This window comes from Odocoileus virginianus, chromosome 4, assembly GCF_023699985.2.
Source record: "Odocoileus virginianus isolate 20LAN1187 ecotype Illinois chromosome 4, Ovbor_1.2, whole genome shotgun sequence".
In the NCBI taxonomy this organism is placed as follows: domain Eukaryota; kingdom Metazoa; phylum Chordata; class Mammalia; order Artiodactyla; family Cervidae; genus Odocoileus; species Odocoileus virginianus.
The window spans coordinates 20,958,207-20,980,277 of NC_069677.1; the positions used below are offsets into that span (position 1 = coordinate 20,958,207).

General features: G+C 38.9%; 1 protein-coding gene across 8 annotated transcripts in view; it reads right to left on the reverse strand.

Moving 5' to 3' along the window:
- LPP (LIM domain containing preferred translocation partner in lipoma) overlaps window positions 1–22,071 on the reverse strand; it is a 719,231-nt gene that overhangs the window by 367,329 nt on the left and 329,831 nt on the right. For all 8 annotated transcript variants that reach the window (XM_070466247.1, XM_070466252.1, XM_070466251.1 and 5 more), the window contains one exon: window positions 10,200–10,322. In XM_070466247.1, the coding sequence (XP_070322348.1) occupies window positions 10,200–10,322 (123 nt within the window). The remainder of the gene's footprint in view (window positions 1–10,199; window positions 10,323–22,071) is intronic.

A 22,071-nucleotide genomic window follows, 5' to 3' on the forward strand; every position in this document is an offset into this window, starting at 1 on the left:
TTCAACCAAGTGCATTGCCTTCAAGTGATACAAGGCAGTGCAGAGATAAAGCAAGAAATTTTAGCTGAATCAGTAGCAGCCATTAAGTTGTCCATATTTACCCCACTTGCCTCAGTTGTACTATTTTTAACTGCTACAAATACCTGCTGTTACTTATGGAGAAATCAGAAAATAGTTACAACTATGCCATGCACTAACAATGCCAATTCCAAAGTGGGTTTTCTAGCAGACTTCTAGAATGTAAATTCTTACATCCTTACTGGATTTGATCACAATATTTACTTATTTGCTCAGCAAATATGAATTCATATGGCTCTTGTTTGCAGGAAACAAGAAGATAATCTTGCCTCAGGGGCTACATAGTCAGGTATTTAACACAATTATGTATCAGCTGCTCAAGCTTCAGGCATTGTATGTATACTTTTAGACTCTCTATAAGGTATACTCTGTGAAGTAAAATTATTGGAATTTTAACTTTACATTTGAGCAATTTGTGATTCAGAGTATCAAAAAATAATCCAATTCTCTTCTGAGGTCTTGAACCCCAATGTGATATCACAGCAAGTTTGGACTCACGACCTTAGAGAGGTCAAATTCCCAGAGACAAATTCCAAAATTCACAAGTGGCCCCATGTGCACGTACACATGAAAAGTATACCTACTGGCTCAAGAGCATTTAAGTACCCAATTGGTATCTTTCATTTCAATAAATGCCCAGTTCACAGTTTTATGTAAACTGGAAATAAGCACGTTATGTTCAAATAACAAAATATACCAAATTAAACTTTCATATCTGTAGTTAATGTATTCACTGAAAGATGACATATGACTTTCCTGGTAATTCTTCCACAGTATGAAAGGAAACTTAGCAGTTATCTTCCAACATGGTATTTTTGTGGAGAGGACAGAAGAGTTGCTCCCATGACAAATGGTGATATGTAGGATTAGTATTAACCACCTCCAACCTTCTGTTCAAAGAGACCACCTTTATCATCATTACACTTTAGTTTAGCTATAAGGCATACAAAGGACATGGGTGTCGAAATGCACAAAAATGTGACAATACTTTATCTGAGATTCACCTCTTGCTCTTAAAACATAATATTCCCATGCATTTGCCATGGTAAAATCTAATCATCTTGAGTAAAAAACACAGACAAATTTGTTGTTTATTTGCTTTAAAAAAAAAAAAGAATAAAGGGAACCATGGGATCTGAGACCAAGGCTACCACCAAAATAGATATTTAAACAGTGGGAAAGAAGGAAAGAAATAAGGAAAGCAGTCCTGACACAAAGCTCTTTAATTTTGCAAATGTGTGCTTCTGCATGGACATAGAGCTAATTATTTCCACTAAGATCATGTTATAAAATGGAGAAGCTCAACAGGCAGCTTTGTGAGCTTCTTTTTAAACCAATGTCTAGATGGAGTGACTCAGTGTAATGTAACACAATCATCTCTGAGCCAAGGTCTTGCAAACAAATCACAGCTAACGTCGACCCCAGGGACCGTGGCCAGGACACCAGAGAAGGCTTCCTCTTCCTAGGCTCCAGTAGAGCTGGCTTCTCCTGGATACTTCAGAGCACAGCTGCCTTGCTTCCCTTCCTCCTATTTCACTGCTGGGAGCTAACCCACATCACACACTCAGAGCACACTCTTACACTGGGGCAGGTCAAATTGGCATTTTGGGGCAGAAGTTTTGTAGAGGTGCAACCCAGGGGAGATCTTCAACATGAAGTTCCACATGAAAATGTTATATTTTCTTGGCACTCAAAACAAAGTTGAAAAGCTAACTTTATTATGCTTGTCACATAAGACACAAACATCAGCTCCTTTAAAAGGAGGAGGTATAAATGTTATTGAGATGCAATTATATACAATCTAAAAATTAATTGCCCGTCATCAAAATCATGGCATGCATCTCTGAGTCAGCTAACCACTCCTCCACCCCCACTTCATTGTTACTTAACAGTTGAGGTTTCCTGGCAGGTACAGACTAATTCAAAATACCCCATATCTACTAAATATGGGCACTGCAAAGAATTAGATCCTCTTTTCTTTTAAAATGGTATTTTTGCCCCTGTTACTTTACTGGACTCCTTTTGGCATCTTACATATGAGGTTTCCACTATATTTCAACTTTGACCATAACTTTCAAAGAAAGCTATTAGTAAGCAGACATTACAGATACATGGACAAATCAGGTTTGTTTGTTTGTTTGTTTGTTTGTTTGTTTTCAGCAAATTTTACTCTTATTGTTTAGTCGCTAAGTCCTGTCTGACTCTTTGAGATCCCATGAACTGTAGCCCACCAGGCTCCTCTGTCCATGGGATTTCTCAGGCAAGAATACTGGTGTGGGTTGCCATTTCCTTCTAGAGGGGCTCTTCCCCACCCAGTGATCAAACCCATGTCTCCTGCTTAGCAGGTTGATTTTTTACCACTGAGCCACCTGGGAAGCCCAATCGAATCATGCTATGCATCTAATGTTTTTCACAAAGGAATACGGGAAGAGGAAAATGACACTATCCATACCTCTTCTCTTTTTCAACAGTATAAGAGCAAGTTCCTATCTCCATTTCCAAGAAGCCAAACAAAGCAACACCCAAGTCTTATTCTGCAGGAATATTCTCCATCTTAGCACACGGCATCAGCATGTTGCAGCTCTCATCTCCCAGTAGCCTACATCTTTGGGTTGCAACAAATATATAGAATATTAAAAATTTAATTATTAATTTCCCCTGCAGCTGCTCATGGCTTCTGCAAGCTAGAACAAGGAGCACAAGAGAATAGAAGATCCATGGCATATAAGACTCCACCCTGAAGACAGTGCCAGCAAGCCCTCAGGCCACATGAATTACAAACAAAAAGCCTTCTATGCAACACAGACACACCTGAAATAATTTCTCAGGTTGCCTCATAAATTATTGCTCTATGAAAGGAATGCAGTGTGGGAGCACTGGGATTACAACCCAAGATATGTTCATGTGACCAAACAGCAAGTATGTACTCAGTTTCCAAACAGACTAAGAAATTGTAATAACTTTAAAATGTTTTAAATAAGAAAGATAAATATATCATTGATAGAGTAGCAGCATTCAGGAAAGACAAACCCCAAACCTTCAAAGACCTGAAGTTACAAGCAAGCTCCTAACACAAGCTAAGCATCTGAAAATGAAACAGGAAGGATTGGCACTTCCCTGGCAGTCCAGTAGTTCAGTTCAATAAGTTCAGTCGCTCAGTTGTGTCCACCTCTCTGTGACCCCATGGACTGCAGCATGCCAGGCTTCCCCGTCCATCACCAACTCCAAGAGCTTGCTCAAACTCATGTCCATTCCCTTCTCCTCCTGCCCTCAATCTTTCCCAGCATCAGGGTCTTTTCCACTGAATCTTTTCTTCACATCAGGTGGCCAAAGTATTGGAGCTTCAGCATCAGTCCTTCCAATGAATATTCAGGACTGATTTCCTTTAGGACTGACTGGTTTGATCTCCTTCCAGACCAAAAGACTCTCAAGAGTCTTCTCCAACATTCCAGTTCAAAAGCATCAATTCCTTGGAGCTCAGCTTTCTTTATTGTCCAGCTCTCACATTCATACATGACTACTGGTAAAACCATAACTTTGATGAGACAGACCTTTGTCAGCAAAGCAATGTCTCTGCTTTTTAATACACTGTCTATGTTGGTCATAACTTTTCTTCCAAGGAGCAAGTGTCTTTTGATTTCTTGGCTACAGTCACAATCTGGACTGATTTTGGAGCCCAAGAAAATTAAGCCTGTCACTGTTGCCATTGTTTTTCTATCTATTTGCCATGGAGTGATGGGACCACCAAAGGGTGGTGTCATCTGTGTATCTGAGGCTATTGATATTTCTCCCGGCACTCTTGAGTCCAGCTTGTGCTTCATCCAGTCCAGCATTCTGCATGATGTACTCTGCATATAAATAAGCAGGGAGACAATATACAGTCTTGACATACTCCTTTCCCAATCTGGAACCAGTCTATTGTTTCATGTCTGGTTCTAACTGTTGCTTCTTGACTTGCACACAGATTTCTCAGGAGGCAGGTAAGGTGGTCTGGTAGTCTCATCTCTTAAAGAATTTTCCACAGTTTGCTGTTATCGACAGTAGTGGTCCAGTAGTTAAGGCTTTGCCTTCCAATGCAGTGCATGTTTGACCCCTGGTCCAGTAGGTAAGATTCTATACACCTCAGGGCCAAAAACTCAAAATATAAAACAGAAGCAACATTGTAATAAATTCAGTAGACTCTAAAAATGGTCCACATCCAAAAAAATAGAAAGAAAAGAAAAATGGGAAAGACTCATAGTCAGTATCTTATTTCTTGGGACTACAACAATATGGTTTCTCTGCAAAAGAGGAAAACTGTAGTTACTATGCCCATATTAGAAATATAGAAAAGGAAGCTCAGACTGGTGATGCAGACAATTCATGCATCTGGAGCTCTTTTTACAGAGGCGATCACAGAGAATTGAGAAGACAGTGCTCTTCTTATTGGCAAGCTTGGGAACCTAGGTTTCAAACTAGGTCCAATCCTATCCTTATCCCTGGAATTGCTCCAAAATTTTTCATACTATCCTAAATAAAGACAGAGAAATTGTATTTGACCAATTCCAAAGAAACTTGATTCAAAAATACTAAATCTTTAGTTACAATTAGTATAAAATATCTGAAAGTTCCTCCAAGTTACCTAGGTATCAGTCCCTGCCCTACCCAACTCAGTGCAGGGAAGAAAAGTCAGCTTTGTACCAGGAACTGGAAAACCAGTAGTGTAGGCATGTTTTTGCCAAGAGAAGGGAAAGGAAATCATAAGTCCATGGATTTATCCTTTGTATTCTAAGAAATCAAGAGAATTTCAAGGTGACCCTATGTATACTTCCCAGGAGTCTAATCTGTGCTTTTACTAACAGCAGAATGCCAGATGGGTGGGGTCTAGATTCACACTAATTCAAAGAAAATATACTGTCATAAGTATTCAATTTACCTTTAAGTTATGTCTTATTTTATTTACTCCTTCATGTTTCCAAGCCATGTTTTAGAAGAAGTGCCACAAAAGGGAGCCATTTTAGAACAGACTTATTGAAACACTAAAGGGAACCAGTATGTCCCTTGGTTGCTCTTAGTATCCACAGGTAACCATTACCTCTTGGTTCAGGAAGAAGAAAAAACAAACACTGATTCTACCTCTAATGAGCCTCATTGAGCAATAATATTCTTTCTCTCTCCAGTGAAAACTAGAGTTTGGCTAAATGACCTCTAAACTATGATACTCTAAGATCATACTGAGTCTGCAATTCAACCATCTCAGAACTTATCACATCTGTTCTTCTAAAACTACTCCCTAAAACACACATTTTATCATGATTAGAACTTTTAGTACTAAACAGTATGGTAGTTTCATCACATTACTCTGTGCAATGGCCGGCACAGATGTGTTAATACATTTTTACATCTTCTGTAAAAGTTCAAAAGGTGTTACCCTTAAATCCACTCTAACTAATCCACTCTAAATATCGTTGCTACCCACTCTAAATATCGTTGCTACCCACCCCCCAAATTTCTCCTTTTACTGTAAGAGTTCTTGGATATCAAGAAGGCTACTTAGGTATTAATTAGAGCATGGGATTCCATCTGCTCTTCCCTTTGTACTTCACATACCCCATGTCATAAATGAGCTACTTTAATCTTCCAAAAAGGCATTCATTCTCTTCCAACATCCTATGACTTACACATTTCTGTTATTCTCTCATTTGAGTTCCATGCCTTTCCCAAACAGGCAGCCAAAGGAACTCAAATTCTACCTGCTCGGGGTAGTCCTCCCTGACACTTCCCTAGAGAAGTATAAAATATAAAGTTGATACTCCTATTTTTGATTTCCCAACAATTTCAACATCCAATGAGTCACACAATAACTTCAAGTAGCATATCCAACAAGCTCTTCTTTTGTGCCCCTCCGAACTGTTTATGCATTTGTTGCTTCTCTAAGACCAGGAATTCCTCTAGAGCAAGAAAATGTGGATTCTAACCTCTTTATTTCCAATGCCTAACCCACAATGGGATCTCAAAAATGTTAGTTCAATGAATGAAACTTAGTGGAATGAAGCATATTTCCCAAAGAAAAATATGGATTAAAAAGTGAATAGAAATAAAGTTGGGAAATACAACAGTAGAAATTGCTCCTTTGGTAAAAGGAAGAAAATGCCCCTATAAAATCTATTTTCAGAGTTGTTAAGTAAATAGAACAACTTTGGACCTCTTACTGTACAAACATTCTGCCTATATGATCATTTTATCCTTTATCCATGAGTTAATGCAGCCTTGCAAAGGTGATTCAGGAAAGGTGGGTTCAGTAAGGCACACAACACATGATTGAATAATGAAAAATCGCAGACCTATTAGCCTACTTTAAGTTGTCAGTGATTTAACAGGTTTTGCAATTAGCTTGGATCAAAACTGGAAACGTTGAAGTTGGCCATTAACAGTCTACATTTTGAGGACTGATCAAATACATTTTGATTGCAACACAACACAGTCTACTGAAGACACCATCTTCTCCTGGCACATATTTTTAATATTCTAAATGTGTGATTATTGTTCTCACAGTATATAATTATGTTAACTAATAAATACTAACGTATCTAATTCAGCTCCACCAGAGTAAAGATAATTCAGAAGAATGAGCTGTTTCTCCCACTTAACTTTTGCTTTCCTAAATTAGAATAATGAAGTTAGAATGGATTGCTCTTTAACTTGTGAATGGAACAGACACATGAAAAGTGGAATTCTCAACCTGCTCTACTTGAGTTATCATTAATAACTTTTTAAAATTTTTAACTTTCATACAGTTTTTAAAGGTAACTTTCCATTTACAGTTATTACAAAATATTAGCTATATTTCCTGTGTTGTACAGCATATCCTTGAGCCTATTTTATAACCAATAGCTTGTATCTCGCACTCTAGAAAGATGCAAGAGGATGGGCCCAAGTCTCAGAAATGTTCTCTAGCTAGCCTTGCTTACTCCTGAGTTTCTAAATGTTGTTTGATGTTAAGCATATTTCCAGTTCCACTCAAGCCCACTTTACACAATGGCAAGGCCACTGACTTTGCCACTGGACTCATCCATTTTGTGCATAAATACATATATATGCTTTCTCTCTTTTTTAAAAGGATTTTTGCTTAATCTTGTTCTTTCCTCCTAAATTCTCATACCCTGATATATAATAGGGAGATTCAGATTAAAGGTTTTTCTTAACATAGCCTACATTCTTTAAGACTGTCTACACATGCCTCCAACTCACCTCCACATTTTTATGGGTTTATTCAGCAGCCACATTTTTGTTTGCACAATCTCACCGTGTAGACAAACTCATAATCACTGATATTTCAACAGTGTTTTACTGATTATAAAGCACCTTCACATCTCTCCACACTAGAGTGAAACATAGGTAACTCAGATATAGATGCTGTGCTTATTTTGTGGATGAGGAAACTAAGGCTTAGTAGGTAAGTGGCTTGTCTGAGGACACATGACTATAATGTGAGCATAGCCAGACCTTGAAATTAAACCTGTGTTTGATTTTCAAGTTCTAGATCATATTGAGATTTTTCTCTGAATGTTTTTCTTTTTATGAAAAAGCCATGCTCAAGGGACACTGATCAATCACCTGAGAAACAGTGTCTTATTTCCTGTGTTCCTTCTCCAGGATGAACTATAGATTTTCTCTGCTTGGAAACCTTCAACTATCCCCCATAATTTTAAAGAAAAGCCAAAATCTTCATCTGGCATTCGAATATGTCCGTGGGCTGTAAGCAGGAGACCTTCCATGCTTGTAGTCCACTTGAAGCTTTCAATGGTCTCATCTGCAAACACTAGGCAGCTTGCAGTTCTCTGAATGCAGCCTGGACCGTCCTTCCTTGGGGCTCAGGTTGCTCTCCCCTCTCGCCTCCAACATCACCACCCCTCCATCCCTGATCAGAACATATGAGTCTTTGGAATAACCTTTGCAGATGTTGCCACCTTTAAAAGAATATTTCAGTCTTTTCCTTGCTCTTCGATGTATCTGCCACTGTTGAACTTATTATGGGTTCCTGAAAGAGGACCACTTGGTCCTATTTTTCTTCCTTTTAACCAACCTCTTTCCTTCTTCTAACAGTTCCCCCCAAAAGTCCACGCAGCACGTGCCACCTGTCTGCAGCTCAGCACGTGTTTATAGAAACAAAGTGCATTTGCACAACCAACAGGCCAAGTGGAGCCAAGAGCGATGACAGCTAAGGAAGAACTAGGCACTAGGGTGCGTGGCTTGTGCCCCACATAACTGACAGTCCCGTTGTATGTCTAGGAAAGGCAGCTGGATCAGGTCGAAAGAGGAAAGCACCTTACTCAGGACTGTATTGAAATGACTACACACCAAGGAAACCAGATCTGAAAGAGACGTGTGCACCCCAATGTTCATCGCAGCACTGTTTATAATAGCCAGGACATGGAAGCAACCTCGATGCCCATCAGCAGACGAATGGATGAGGAAGCTGTGGCACATATACACCATGGAATATTACTCAGCCATTAAAAAGAATTCATTTGAATCAGTTCTAATGAGATGGATGAAACTGGAGCCCATTATACAGAGTGAAGTAAGCCAGAAAGATAAAGACCATTACAGTATACTAACACATATATATGGAATTTAGAAAGATGGTAATGATAACCCTATATGCAAAACAGAAAAAGAGACACAGATGTACAGAACAGACTTTTGGACTCTGTGGGAGAAGGCGAGGGTGGGATGTTTCAAGAGAACAGCATCGAAACATGTATATTATCTAGGGTGAAACAGATCACCAGCCCAGGTTGGATGCATGAGACAAGTGCTCGGGCCTGGTGCACTGGGAAGACCCAGAGGGATTGGGTAGAGAGGGAGGTGGGAGCGGGGATCGGGATGGGGAATACATGTAAATCCATGGCTGATTCGTGTCAATGTATGACAAAACCCACTACAATATTGTAAAGTAATTAGCCTCCAACAAAGAAAAATAAATGGAAAAAAGAAAGAAAGAAAGAGAGAAATGACTGCCAGCAGAGAAGCAGGACTGGTTTTTTACTTGTGAAAGGAATCACTGTGAATACTGGAGCTGCTATTGGAGAGCTGGAGTGCTGAAGGTCAAGCAAACATCACACAGAGATGAGCCACACAGTGACAAGAGTTCCGGGCCAAGGTCTGCATGAAGACTACTGCTGGCTGTCTTAGGAGGGCTCAGAAGCCCTGAAATTGATTTACCATTAATTTCTCGAGACTGGAGGGAGGCAAGGCATGACCACTAGCAGTGCAAGGTCAGCTTCCGAAATGCAGATAATAAATAAAGGTGAAGAAAAATAGCCACCCTCCAAAGGAAGCCAGGGGATGCAAAGAAGAACTAATAACAAGACACCACTTGCATTAGAAAAAAAAAAAATTGGAGGTTCAAGAGGGAGGGGACATATGTATACCTATGGTTGATTCATGTTGATGTTTGACAGAAAACAACAAAATTCTGTAAAGCAATTATCCTTCCATTAAAAAAATAGATTAAAAAGAAAAATACATTAATTGCTGACACCAAATGCTAGTACAACTGGGGAGAAATTGATATATTCAAACTCTTGGTACTAACATAAGCTATTCAGTATCCATGGAAAGAAAAGTAAGAAGTAGTCATAATCCCCAATGTAGAAATCCCACTCTAAAAATGAGTTATGCAAATAGCTCCAAAGAAAATATACACGAACATGTCCTAGGCAGCATTACTTACAACTGAAAAAGGAAGGCGTCTCAATTTATTTGATGTAAGGAATTTCTTAGAAAAGATGTAGTTCTCACCCTGACTTTAACACAGCCATGCTAAACCATACCTCTGAAGATTCTACCAACATACAGCAAAATATCCACCGAGGCAAAGCCAGAAAAGGAGTAGGGCAGTGGCATAACAAGCTTTAACTTATAAATGGGTAGGATGCTGTGGTGTTATTTTAGAGAAAATACTAATCAAATCAGTTAAAGAAATTTCTGTTGACTGACACATGTTGATATTAAAAAAGATAACTTAGACCACTGACTCTGAGAAAATCAAAAAAGAAAGAAGGGCTGTAAGAAGCAGCTTGTTCTTTCAGGTAATTGCAGATTATGTGTGGCTAATATTCACAGCCAGCTCTTACCTGCGGGGGCCGAGGCTTGTAGGGGGAACTGCACTCCAGGTCAGCCAAGATGCTAGTCAGAGAGTCAATCTCAGCATCCAGGCTGGAGCGTCTCTCCTCAAGGGTCTTGCCTCCAGGATTTCCCTGTGAGAAGTAACATATTTACATTAAAAGTGGAAATTTCCGGTTTCCATCCATTTCAGTCTGAGTTCAAATTTCCCAGTACAATGTGACTTTGTCCAAGCTTTTTACCCACTTCATATATTTAGCTTTTATAAAATTTTTGAGGTAGGCTGGAGTATTATCCCTCTTTGACAAATAAGACAACTGGAATGTATGAGAAGATTTTCCCAAAGTCATGCTCTTATTTAGAGGATATTTTCTCTGATGCATATGCAACTTAAAGGAAGTAACTGTCTCCATACCTGCACTCAAGGAGTAGATCCAGCTGGAGAGGTGATACAAATTCTGTGTTCAGAAACCATAGTATAGCACTTCCCTGTTGGTGCAGTGGTTAAGAATCTGCCTGCCAATGCAGGGGACACGGGTTCAAGCCCTGATCCAGGAAGATCCCACATGCCACAGGGCAACTAAGCCCATGGCCCACAAGCTTGCATGCCCTGGAGCCCATGCTCAACAAGATAAGCCACTGCGGTGAGAACTGAGCACCACCACAACAGTGAGCAGCCCCAGCTGGCCACAGCTGGAGCGGAGCCCCTGCTCGCCCCAACGAGAGAATGCCCACTTGCAGCAACAAAGACCCAGCACAGCCAAACATTTTTTAAAAAGAAGAGAAAAGAAGCCACTGTATAGAAGGATGGGATTTTAGTTGAAGCAGGAAAAGGCAAGGAGAGACTTCAAGTCCAGAGAGATGAATAAGTGAGGGATCAGTGGATGAGGTGTGTCTGTGTCCGAGAGAGACAGCCAGCCCAAAGAGATATCCCTAAACGATGAACTAGAGTAAGACAGCCCAGGGTGTAGCCGAGGGGCTGGAGAAGCAGAAAGCGGCAGTGACCAGTGCCTATGGAGCACGGGATCTAGGAACTTCATGCCAGCAGGAGCGCGCACTGCTGCTCGCATCCAGAATCCACGTGAAGTGAGCAGAGGCAGAAACACCACCACAAAGGCCTGAACAGGAATTGGGAACAGGCTTGGGAAGAACAAGAAGCTTGCCTAGAGTTTAAGGCACGGAAATAAAGAGTGAAATACAAAGGAAATAAAAGGGTAGCCCTAGGATTTGGAAACAGGGTGAGCTGAAATAATCTTTTAAGATAATGATGTAACAATGATCATAGACATGTGATGGGACTGTCTCTTAAGACTCCATCGAGAAATCAAAGTGAATGTGCAGTAAGGCCCATTAGGAGTGAAATAATGAGAAGCTAGCGTAATTGAATCAACTTTACAGAACTTGTCTAAGGAAGTTAAATATCAGTATAGTGTCTTGAAGTGTTTAGAAGAAAAAGCCAAGAAACCACAGAGTATCTTCAGCAACAACAAAAATTAGGGTGCCCTGACAAGCTAGTGTTTAAATCTTATAATTATCTAAGTAAATTTATCTTTATGAATCTGATACAATGACAGCATAATGGTATTTCCTATTAAGACCACTAGTTTCTTTTCTCCTAGTAGCTTGCCCCACAAACCATCTTCCCTGAGTCCTTAAACTTAGTTAATTCTCTGCATAAAACAGCTCAAATGAGATCTAGTGTATTAGTCAGTTTCTTGTGAATTTAGCCAGCAAGAGTTAATCCTTCAGAACCTGATCTATCTGTTTAGATCAGATCTATCTCCATCTGTTTATGTCATCTTTGATTCTGTTCATTAGTGTCTTATAATTTTCTGTGTACAGTTCTTTTGTATCCTTGGGTAAGTTTATTCCTAGATATTTTATTCTTTTTGTTGCAATGTTGAATGGGATTGATTCCTTAATTTCTCTTTCTGATTTTTCATTGTTAGTATATAGAAACGCAAGTGATTTCTGTGTGTTGATTTTATATCCTGCAACTTTGCTAAATTCACTAATTAGCTCTAGTAATTCTCTGATACTATCTTTAGGGTATTCTATGTACAGTATCATGTCATCTGCAAACAGTGAGAGCTTCACTTCTTATTTCCTGATCTGGATTCCTTTTATTTCTTTTTCTTCTCTAATGGTTGTAGGTAGGGCTTCCAGAACTATGCTGAATAACAGTGGTGAAAGTGGACACCCTTGTCTTGTTCCTGATCTTAGGGGGAATGCTTTTCAATTTTTCACCATTGAGAATAATGCTAGATGTAGGCTTATCATGTATGGCCTTTACTACATTGAGGTAGATTCCTTCTATGCCCATTTTTTTTAAAGTTTCAATCATAAATGTGTGCTGAATTTTGTCAAAGCCTTTTTCTGAATCTATTGAGATTATCAATATGGTTTTTATCTTTCAATTTGTTAATATAGTGTATCATATTGACTGATTTCTGTATATTGAAGAATCCTTGCATCCCTAGAATAAACTCAACTTGATCATGGTGTATGAGCTTTTTGATGTGCTGCTGAATTCTATTTGCTAAAATTTTGTTGAGGATTTTTGCATCTATGTTCATCAGTGATACTGGCCTGTAGTTTTCCTTTTCTGCATCATCTTTGTCTGGTTTTGGTATCAGGGTGATGGTGGCCTCATAGAATGAATTTGGAAGTGTTCCTTCCTCTGCAAATTTTTGAAAGAGTTTTAGAAGGACAGGCATTAGCTCTTCTCTAAATGTTTGATAGAATTCTCCTGTGAAGCCCTCTGGTCCTGGGCTTTTGTTTTTTGGAAGATTTTTGATGACAACTTCAATTTCAGTGCTTGTTATTGGGTTGTTCATAATTTCTATTTTTTCCTGGCTCAGTTTTGGAAGGTTGAACTTTTCTAAGAATCTGTCCATTTCTTTCAGGTTATCCATTTAATTGCCATATAGTTGTTCATAATAGTCTCATAATCCTTCATATTTCTGCACTATCTGTTGTAAACTCTCATTTTTCATTTCTCATTTTGTTCATTTGATTCTTCTCTCTTTTTTCTTCCTGAGTCTGGCTAAAGGTTTGTCAACTTTATCTTCTCAAAAAACCAACTTTTTGTTTTTACTATTTTAGTTTTTTTTACTATTGTTTCTTTCATTTCTTTTTCATTTATTTCTGCTCGAATCTTTATGATTTCTTTCCTTCTACTAATTTTGGGGTTTTTTTGTCCTTCTTTTTACAGTTGTTTTAGGTGTAAAGTTAGGTTGTCTATTTAATGTTTTTCTTGTTTCTTGAGCTAGGACTCTGTTGCTATTAAACTTTCCTCTTAGAACTGCTTTTGCTTCATCCCATAGTTTTGAGTTGTCATGTTTTCATTGCCATTTGTTTCTAGAAATTTCTTGATTTCCCTTTGAGTTCTTCAGGAACCTGTTGTTTATTTAGAAATGTATTGTTTAATCTCCATGTGTTTGTGTTTCTGACAGTTTTTTTCCTTGTAATTGATAGCTAGTCTCATCAGAGAAGATGCTTGATATGATTTCAATTTTCTTAAATTTCCTGAGGTTTGATTTGTGACCCAAGATGTGGTCTATCCTGGAGAATATTCCATGTGCACTTGAGAAGAAGGTGTATGTATTCTTCTGCATTTGGATGGAATGTCCTGAAGATATCAATGACATCCATCTCATCCAATGTGTCATTTAAGGCTTATGTTTCCTTAATAATTTTCTGTTTTGATGATCTGTCCATTGGTGTGAATGGAGTGTTAAAGTCTTCTACTATTATAGCGTTACTGTTAATTTCTCCTTTTATGCCTGTTAGTGTTTATCCTATGTATTGAGGTGCTCCGATGTAGGGTGCATAGATATTTACAATTGTTATGTCTTCCTCTTGGATTGATCCCTTGATCATTATGCAGTGTCCTCCCTTATCTCTTATAATCTTCTTTAAGGTCTGTTTTGTCTGATATGGGGATTGCTACTCCAGCTTTCTTTTGCTTCCCATTTGCATGGAATGTATTATTCCATCCTCTCACTTTCAGTCTCACTTTCAGAGTCTTTAGGTCTGAAGTGGGTTTCTTATAGACAGCATACACATGGGTCTTGTTTGCCAGTCTGTGTCGTTTGGTTGGAACATTTAATCCATTCATATTTAAAGTAATTATTGATATACATATTCCTATTGCCATTTTCTTAATCGTTTGGGGTTGATTTTGTAGATCATTTTTTTTCTTTTGCATTTCTTGACTATATGTCCCTTTCGGACATGACTGAGTGACTCACAACAACAACAACATTTGTTGTAAAGCTGGTTTGGTGGTACTGAATTCTCTTAACTTTTGCTTTTCTGAAAAGATGTTTATTTCTCCATCAATTTTGAATGAGATCCTTGCTGAGTACAGTAATATAGGTTGTAGATGTTTTCCTTTTCAGAATTGTCAATTTATCCTGCCACTCCCTTCTGGCCTGCACAGTTTCTGCTGAAAGATCAGCTGTTAAATGTATGGGATTTCCCTTGTATGTTACTTGCTGCTTTTCCCTTGCTGCTTTTAATATTCTTTCTTTGTGTTTAGTCTTTGCTAGTTTGATTAGTATGTGTCTGGGCATGTTTCTCGTTGAGTTTATCCCGTATGGGACTCTTTGCACCTCTTGGACTTGATTGACTATTTCCTTTTTCATGATGGTGAAATTTTCAGCTATAATCTCTTCAAAAATTTTCTCATACTAACTATGGGTACTTTTTAACCAGATAATCTAAAACAATCTTTTAATCATCTTCTCTTTCTGGATATATGTGTATGATCCCTCTGAAAGTAGTGTTAGTTGCTCAGTTATGAACAACTCACTGTGACCCCATGGACTGTAACCACTGTTCATGGACTTCTCCACAAGAATTCTGGAGTGGGTAGCCATTCCCTTCTCCAGGGGATCTTCCAAACCCAGGGGTTGAACCTGGGTCTCTTTCATTACAGGTAGGTCATTTACCATCTGAGCCACCAGGGAAGCCCCATGACCCCTCTATCTGTTTTGCTTACATTTCTCATAATATCTATCACCATCTAACATTAACTTTTATGCATGTTTGTCTTGTGCTTTCCCAGATAGCTCAATGGGCAACAAATCTGCTTGCAATGCAAGAGACACAGGAGATGTGGGTTTGATCACTGGTTCAGGGAACTTCCCTGGGAAAGGAAATGGCAACCCACTTCAGTATTCTTGCCTGAAAGCTCCCATGGGCAGAGGGACCTGGCGGGTTACAGACCAAAGGGTCACAAAGAGTCTATCGTCAGTCTCCCTAGGATAATGTACACTTCATGAGCACAAGGAATTTGTCTGTTTCCCTCCTCATCACTTCTCCAGAATCTTGTTCAGGGTCTGATCCATGTATGTGTTCAATAAATAATTGGAGTAAATCAATGAATAAGTAATGGCAGACTCTGCCATGGGTCAGCCAGTAACCTTTCCTGTATCAGCATCTTTTGACTCAAAATCAGCTAGAAGCACAGCAGGATCAATGAATATGAAAGCAATCAGAAGGTTCAGGATGACTGTGTGTGCACACCTGTGTGTGTTTGTGTTTTTCACATTTTATGACCCAGACTGGAAGGTCCTCCTTGTGAAAATTGAGAGACTTTCCTTGGCCCCCTTGCTACAGCCAGAAATGGGCAGACACTGTAGTGACAGGCTGTTTATGGGTTCTCAGTGTCTGAATCTCCAGTGTGACCAAACTCTCTAAGGCCAGTGCATCTCTGTCCTAGGACCAGATGTTTTTAAGGAGTGATTCCCTCCATCAGAAGCGATCTCATCTTCACCTCATTGAGTAACTACAAAATACTGTAGTATTATTAAGACACAAGTCTCTTAAAATTTAAAATTCATGTGAACATCCTGGCAATGGATTCTTGTACAACAAAAGGTAGGACATTACTGTTATAGAAGGCAACTGAGAACTGTGCAAACCTGATCCTCTTATATGCAGCTAAAAAACAGTATTATTAACATGAAATTCGATCACTGCATTTCCATAAACTCCTGGACAGAACAAAATATTGATATGGGTGGTGGGCTGGAGTCTAGTTAAATTCTCCCTTGGGCCACAGTGTCCTCATCTATAAAACTAGGAGAAGATCACCTGCCTGACCTAAGCCAGAGGGACGTTACAAGACTCAGATAAGAAAATGGATGGGAAAAACACTCTTTAAATTGTAAAGTGCTGTAATTATAATGATTTTTCATAAATAGCAATAATTATAGCAACCAGTAACCATAAATTAATATGAATAATATAGTTATTGCTAATTATTCTTCTTCTTAAAGGGAGAATCATTCATTAAGTATTCCCTTGGGGTATCAGCAAAGAGACAGGACTTAATCAGGTCTTCAGCATCTGTACTTTACTGTAGCAGACAGCATGGCAACTGCCCACACCTTAAGTACTGGATACCACGGAGTCTCAAAAGTTACAGAATTATTCTGAGCCATGCAATGAAATGAGTAATTACAGTATCCAACCAGCCTGAGCATGTAAGATTCATTCTCTCTTCCCTCTGAATCGGGACTACTCCCCACTGTCAGTTTCTCATTTCTCATGACACCACAGAACACTATCCAGACTAAAGCTGTGAGATTTTTCCCCTTACTGCCCCACCTGGCCGTCTGATAAGAGCTCTGTTCCTATATTCCAATTCCCAATACGGACTAGGATAGGCTTTTTTCTCATTGCTGACCCTCTACTTAATGTCTCAGTTCAAATAACTGAAGTCCTGCACAAGGCCCACCACCAGTCCTTCTCTTGGTGATTCTTCTATCACCACAGCACCTTTAGACCTAGAAACTACTTCATTACTCTCAACATTTAACACCACACACTAGAACACAGTTCTATAACCAACTAATGGAATCCAACTCACTTACCTACATGTCTTCTTAACTCCCTGTCGCTGTAGACTTACCAGTCACCTGATCGTTGAATGACCTGCCTGAGGCCAGGTAACAATAAAGAAGAGGCTCCTGCCTCTTTGCCTAACGCTTTTTCTAGATACCACAAGGCCACCTATAAAGTGGTTACTTTAATAACAACGATTCTTACATTCTTCAACAGAGAGATTCCATTGTCTTAGGCTAGGTTTTGCCCAAAACAAAGCTTGAGACACAAGCTGGGTGCAACTCATTGGTTTTGAGAATCAATCCCCACCCCCCCACCCCAAAAGAAAACAGTCCTGAATGACTGAATAAGTTAAGAAAAATAGGCGGAAAAGCCATTTCAAAGGTACATAATTGAACTGGTCACAAATATGGACAACTCGGGCTCCATTCTCCCAGGAGCACCCTAACGAGTTCCTTGAAATAAGCCTCAGATTTTCCCTCCTAGAGAATGAAAGAATATTTACCCTCTGACTCTAGTTCTTCACTGGGCTAGAATCACCTAGAGGGTTACAAACTCGCTCTTACCTGTCCAAAGAAGTACACTGATATGAGAGAAATCCCAGGACAGAAAGTGAGAGAAAGGTTCTGCAGCCGAGGCAAGGGACTGCCAGGTTATACGTATGAAGAGGTGGCGGTTGACCTCTGAAGATAGGATGAGAGGATGAGAGAGCGGGTACAATGACTATGACTTTTTATTAACAGCTATAAAACTCATGTGAAGAAGCCGTTTATTGGATATTATTTTCTGTAAGACACTTAACTTCATTAATTCAACAAATACGTATATGATATTAATAAAAGCTCACCAAATCACAATAGGGGCTTATTATAATTGAGAAAATCATAATTCTTAGTTCCAAGTAGAACTACAGGGTGATGACTCTCTCACTATAAGTACAGAGAAATATGTTTTAAAATAGAGTCCAGAACCAACATGCATAGCATGTAAAGCCATATGGGTTACTACACTACAGGTGATAGATGAAGAAGCATCAGCAGTTGAGTCATGAAAAAGCTTTCATTTATATTTATTTATATACTTACTCTTTATATACAATAGTTTTTATTAAAAAAAAAAAACCTCATAGAAAAGTTGAACAGGTAGTAACATGAACTCAATACACACAGCCTTTACACAGATACCCAAATTCAAAAGTGGCCAATATTTTGCCTCTCTCTCTTCAATAACAAATATAGCTGCTTGCTTGTTATTGTAGTTGAACTGTTTGAAAGAAGTTGCAGAAACTTCCCTTCCATTTACTTCAGCTTAACATGTCTGAAGAACTAATTTTTCAATACCATTCTCAGACTCACATTTCATCAAAATGCTCACATCTCATCAGAAGTCCCACTAATGTCCTTTTATTGATTGTTGTTCATTGCCATCCAGAATCTAATCAAAGATCATACATTTAAGTGATGTGTCTTTTTATTCTCTTTTAATTTAGAACAGGTCCCACCTTATGTTTGTCTTTCATGAAACTGATTTTGCGTAAAGAATTCCAGCCAGGTGACTTGTAAGAAGTTGAATAATCTGGCTTTGTCTGATGATCAGTTTCAGATTACACAAGTTTGTCAGGAATATTCTGTGCATGATGCTAAACCCTTCCACTGCATTACATCAGGAAGTTCATGATGCCATTTGGCCATTTAGTGATGACAAGTTTGATGACTTGGTTAAGGTAGTGTCCACCAGATTTCTTCACTGCAAAAGTGCCTATTTCCCTTTTAAATCAATATATGATCCGTGAAGTGACATTTTGAGACTCTGCTAATATTCTGCTCATCATAAACCTTTTATCCAATGATTTTAGCATCCACAGATGATCCTTGCCTGAATTGATTACTGCATTGGTAGTTGCACAATGCTGAAAGTATCTGTTATTAGTGAACAAAAATAAATGGATACTGCTTAGCATAATAACAATTTATTTGGTAAATATACATTTCCTTTTTGAGGTAGGGAGCAGGACTAACTACAATGTCCCCTGCTATTTAAAAAAAACAAAAACCTCAGGAACCTAATGATCAAATCAACATTATTAAAGAGAGAGTTCTCTTTCAGGCTGTTAAGAAGAACAAAGGATCAGGGAATAATCTGGTTGATTAAGAACTGCTCTCTGCCCTAAGAAGTTTACATCCTAGAATTAGAGTCAATACACAGTGTCACACTCAAACATGCATGAGCTGACCTAATCCTCAACAACCTCCAGAATTCCCTAACATAGCCAAATAATCACACTGACACATCACAGAAAGAGGATCTGAGGAGTCAAGATCTGCATGTGACTGCTTAAAATAACCGGAGAGAAAACTTGATGCTGGAGCACTAAACCTGTGATATTTACATTGTGAAGCTCACGGAACTCACTGGGGCAGACCCCATGTGTAACACCAAGGGATTCCCAACCCCTATTCATTCCCGTACTTCCCTTGGTGATTCATTAGGAAAAAAAATCTCTCCCTGATAGCTTAGGAATATAAAACCATGTCATTCTAGGGAACCTAAGGAGGCATGTAGCATAAAACAGTATATTCCATTTAAGTACAATTTTTATTTTCTTTTCAGTGGTATTGACTATTAATAATACAATGGGAATTTCACTTCATTTTTGTTTGCTTTTATGACCAGTAAAGTTCATTATCCACTTATTTCTAACATTAATGTTAAAAAGATAATGGTTGGTGACAAGAGGGATACAAGAATAGTTGTATTATCTCTAAGCAACAAAACTGAGCATCTATCATTTACCCATCATATTTTTATCTTTGAGGAAGCTAAGAATAAAATCAGTGAATTTCTTTGTGATCATTTTTATTAAATTTTACCCCCAAAGCATCCTTAATAAGAAACAAAAGTAGTGATAGAGGCTCTGGAGTCAGAATGGAGGAGTTTGAAACCTAGAACTGCCACTTACCAGTTTTGCGACATTAAGCAATTTCCCTGAGGTTTCTGGCTCTCAATTTGTCATGGAGTTATTGTAAGGATTAAATGAGTTCATACATATCAAGTATTGTTCACATCTTAAGTATTCAATAAACAACAGCTATTCAAGTACTACCTTGATCACGGTCTCATTGGCTGACATGGTGAATCAACTGAGTTTTTAACTTTTAAAAGCATTTTGATTCAAAATAAAAATCAGCTGCTAGGGACTTCAATGAGACGGAGTGCCTATGCTTCTTAACATGTAATGGTGCTAGAAATTAACTGTGAAGAACATAATTCTAGATCAGTGGTTCTCATACATTAGCCTGTATAGAACAAACCAGAGAGCTTGTTAAAACACAGATGACTGGATCCCACTCCAGAGTTCCTGATTCTGTACATCTTGGGTGAGGGCCAAGAACTTACATTTCTTTTTTTTTTTTTTTCCATTTATTTTTATTAGTTGGAGGCTAATTACTTTACATCATTACAGTAGTTTTTGTCATACATTGAAATGAATTAGCCATGGATTTACATGTATTCCCCATCCCAGTCCCCCCTCCCACCTCCCTCTCCACCCGATCCCTGTGGGTCTTCCCAGTGCACCAGGCCTGAGCACTTGTCTCATGCACCCAACCTGGGCTGGTGATCTGTTTCACCCTAGATAATATACATGTTTCAATGCTGTTCTCTTGAAACATCCCACCCTCGCCTTCTCCCAGAGTCCACAAGTCTGTTCTATACATCTGAGTCTCTTTTTCTGTTTTGCATATAGGGTTATCGTTACCATCTTTCTAAAGTCCATATATATGTGTTAGTATACTGTAATGGTCTTTATCTTTCTGGCTTACTTCGCTCTGTATAATGGGCTCCAGTTTCATCCATCTCATTAGAACTGATTCAAATGAATTCTTTTTAATGGCTGAGTAATATTCCATGGTGTATATGTACCACAGCTTCCTTATCCATTCGTCTGCTGATGGGCATCTGGGTTGCTTCCATGTCCTGGCTATTATAAACAGTGCTGCGATGAACACTGGGGTGCACATGTCTCTTTCAGATCTGGTTTCCTTGGTGTGTATGCCCAGAAGTGGGATTGCTGGGTCATATGGCAGTTCTATTTCCAGCTTTTTAAGAAATTTCCACACTGTTTTCCATATATAGATCAATGGAACAGAATAGAAAGCCCAGAACTTACATTTCTAACAAGTTCTTCCCAAGTGACACTGATGGTGCTGATCTGAGGGCAGAATTTTGACAACCACTGCTCCAAGCATATTTCCAACACAATGAACATCGAAAGAGCAAAGAGAGTGTATTTTATATGGCTAATGCTGCCATAAAAATGCCAATAGCCAGTCGAAATAATGAGTAAGAGAAATCTGGATCAAAATAAAATGAAAATGGTAGCACAGCTTCTTAATATAACCCCACATCAGTTCACTTCATTTGCTCAATTATGTCCGACTCTTTGCAACCCCATGAACTACAGCATGCCAGGCCTCCTTGTCCATCACAAACTCCCAAAGTTTACCCATACTCATGTCCATTGAGTCTGTGATGCCATCCAACCATCTCATCCTCCGTTGTCCCCTTCTCCTCCTGCCTTCAATCTTTCCCAGCATCAGGGTCTTTTCAAATGAATTAGTTCTTCGCATCAGGTGGCCAAAGTGTTAGAGTTTCAGCTTCAACATCAGTCCTTCCAATGAACACCCAAGACTGATCTCCTTTAGGATGGACTGGTTGGATCTCCTTGCAGTCCAAGGGACTCTCCAAGAGTCTTCTCCATCACCACAATTCAAAAGCATCAATTCTTCAGTGCTCAGATTTTTTTTATAGTCCAACTCTCACATCCATGCATGACTACTAGAGAAACCACAGCCTTGACTAAATGAACATTTGTTGGCAAAGTAATGTCTCTGTTTTTTAATATGCTGTCTAGGTTGGTCATAACTTTTTTTCGAAGGAGTGAGTGTCTTTTAACATCATAGCTACAGTCACCATCTGTAGTGATTTTGGAGCACCCCCCACAAAAAAAAAAAGTCTGCCACTGTTTCC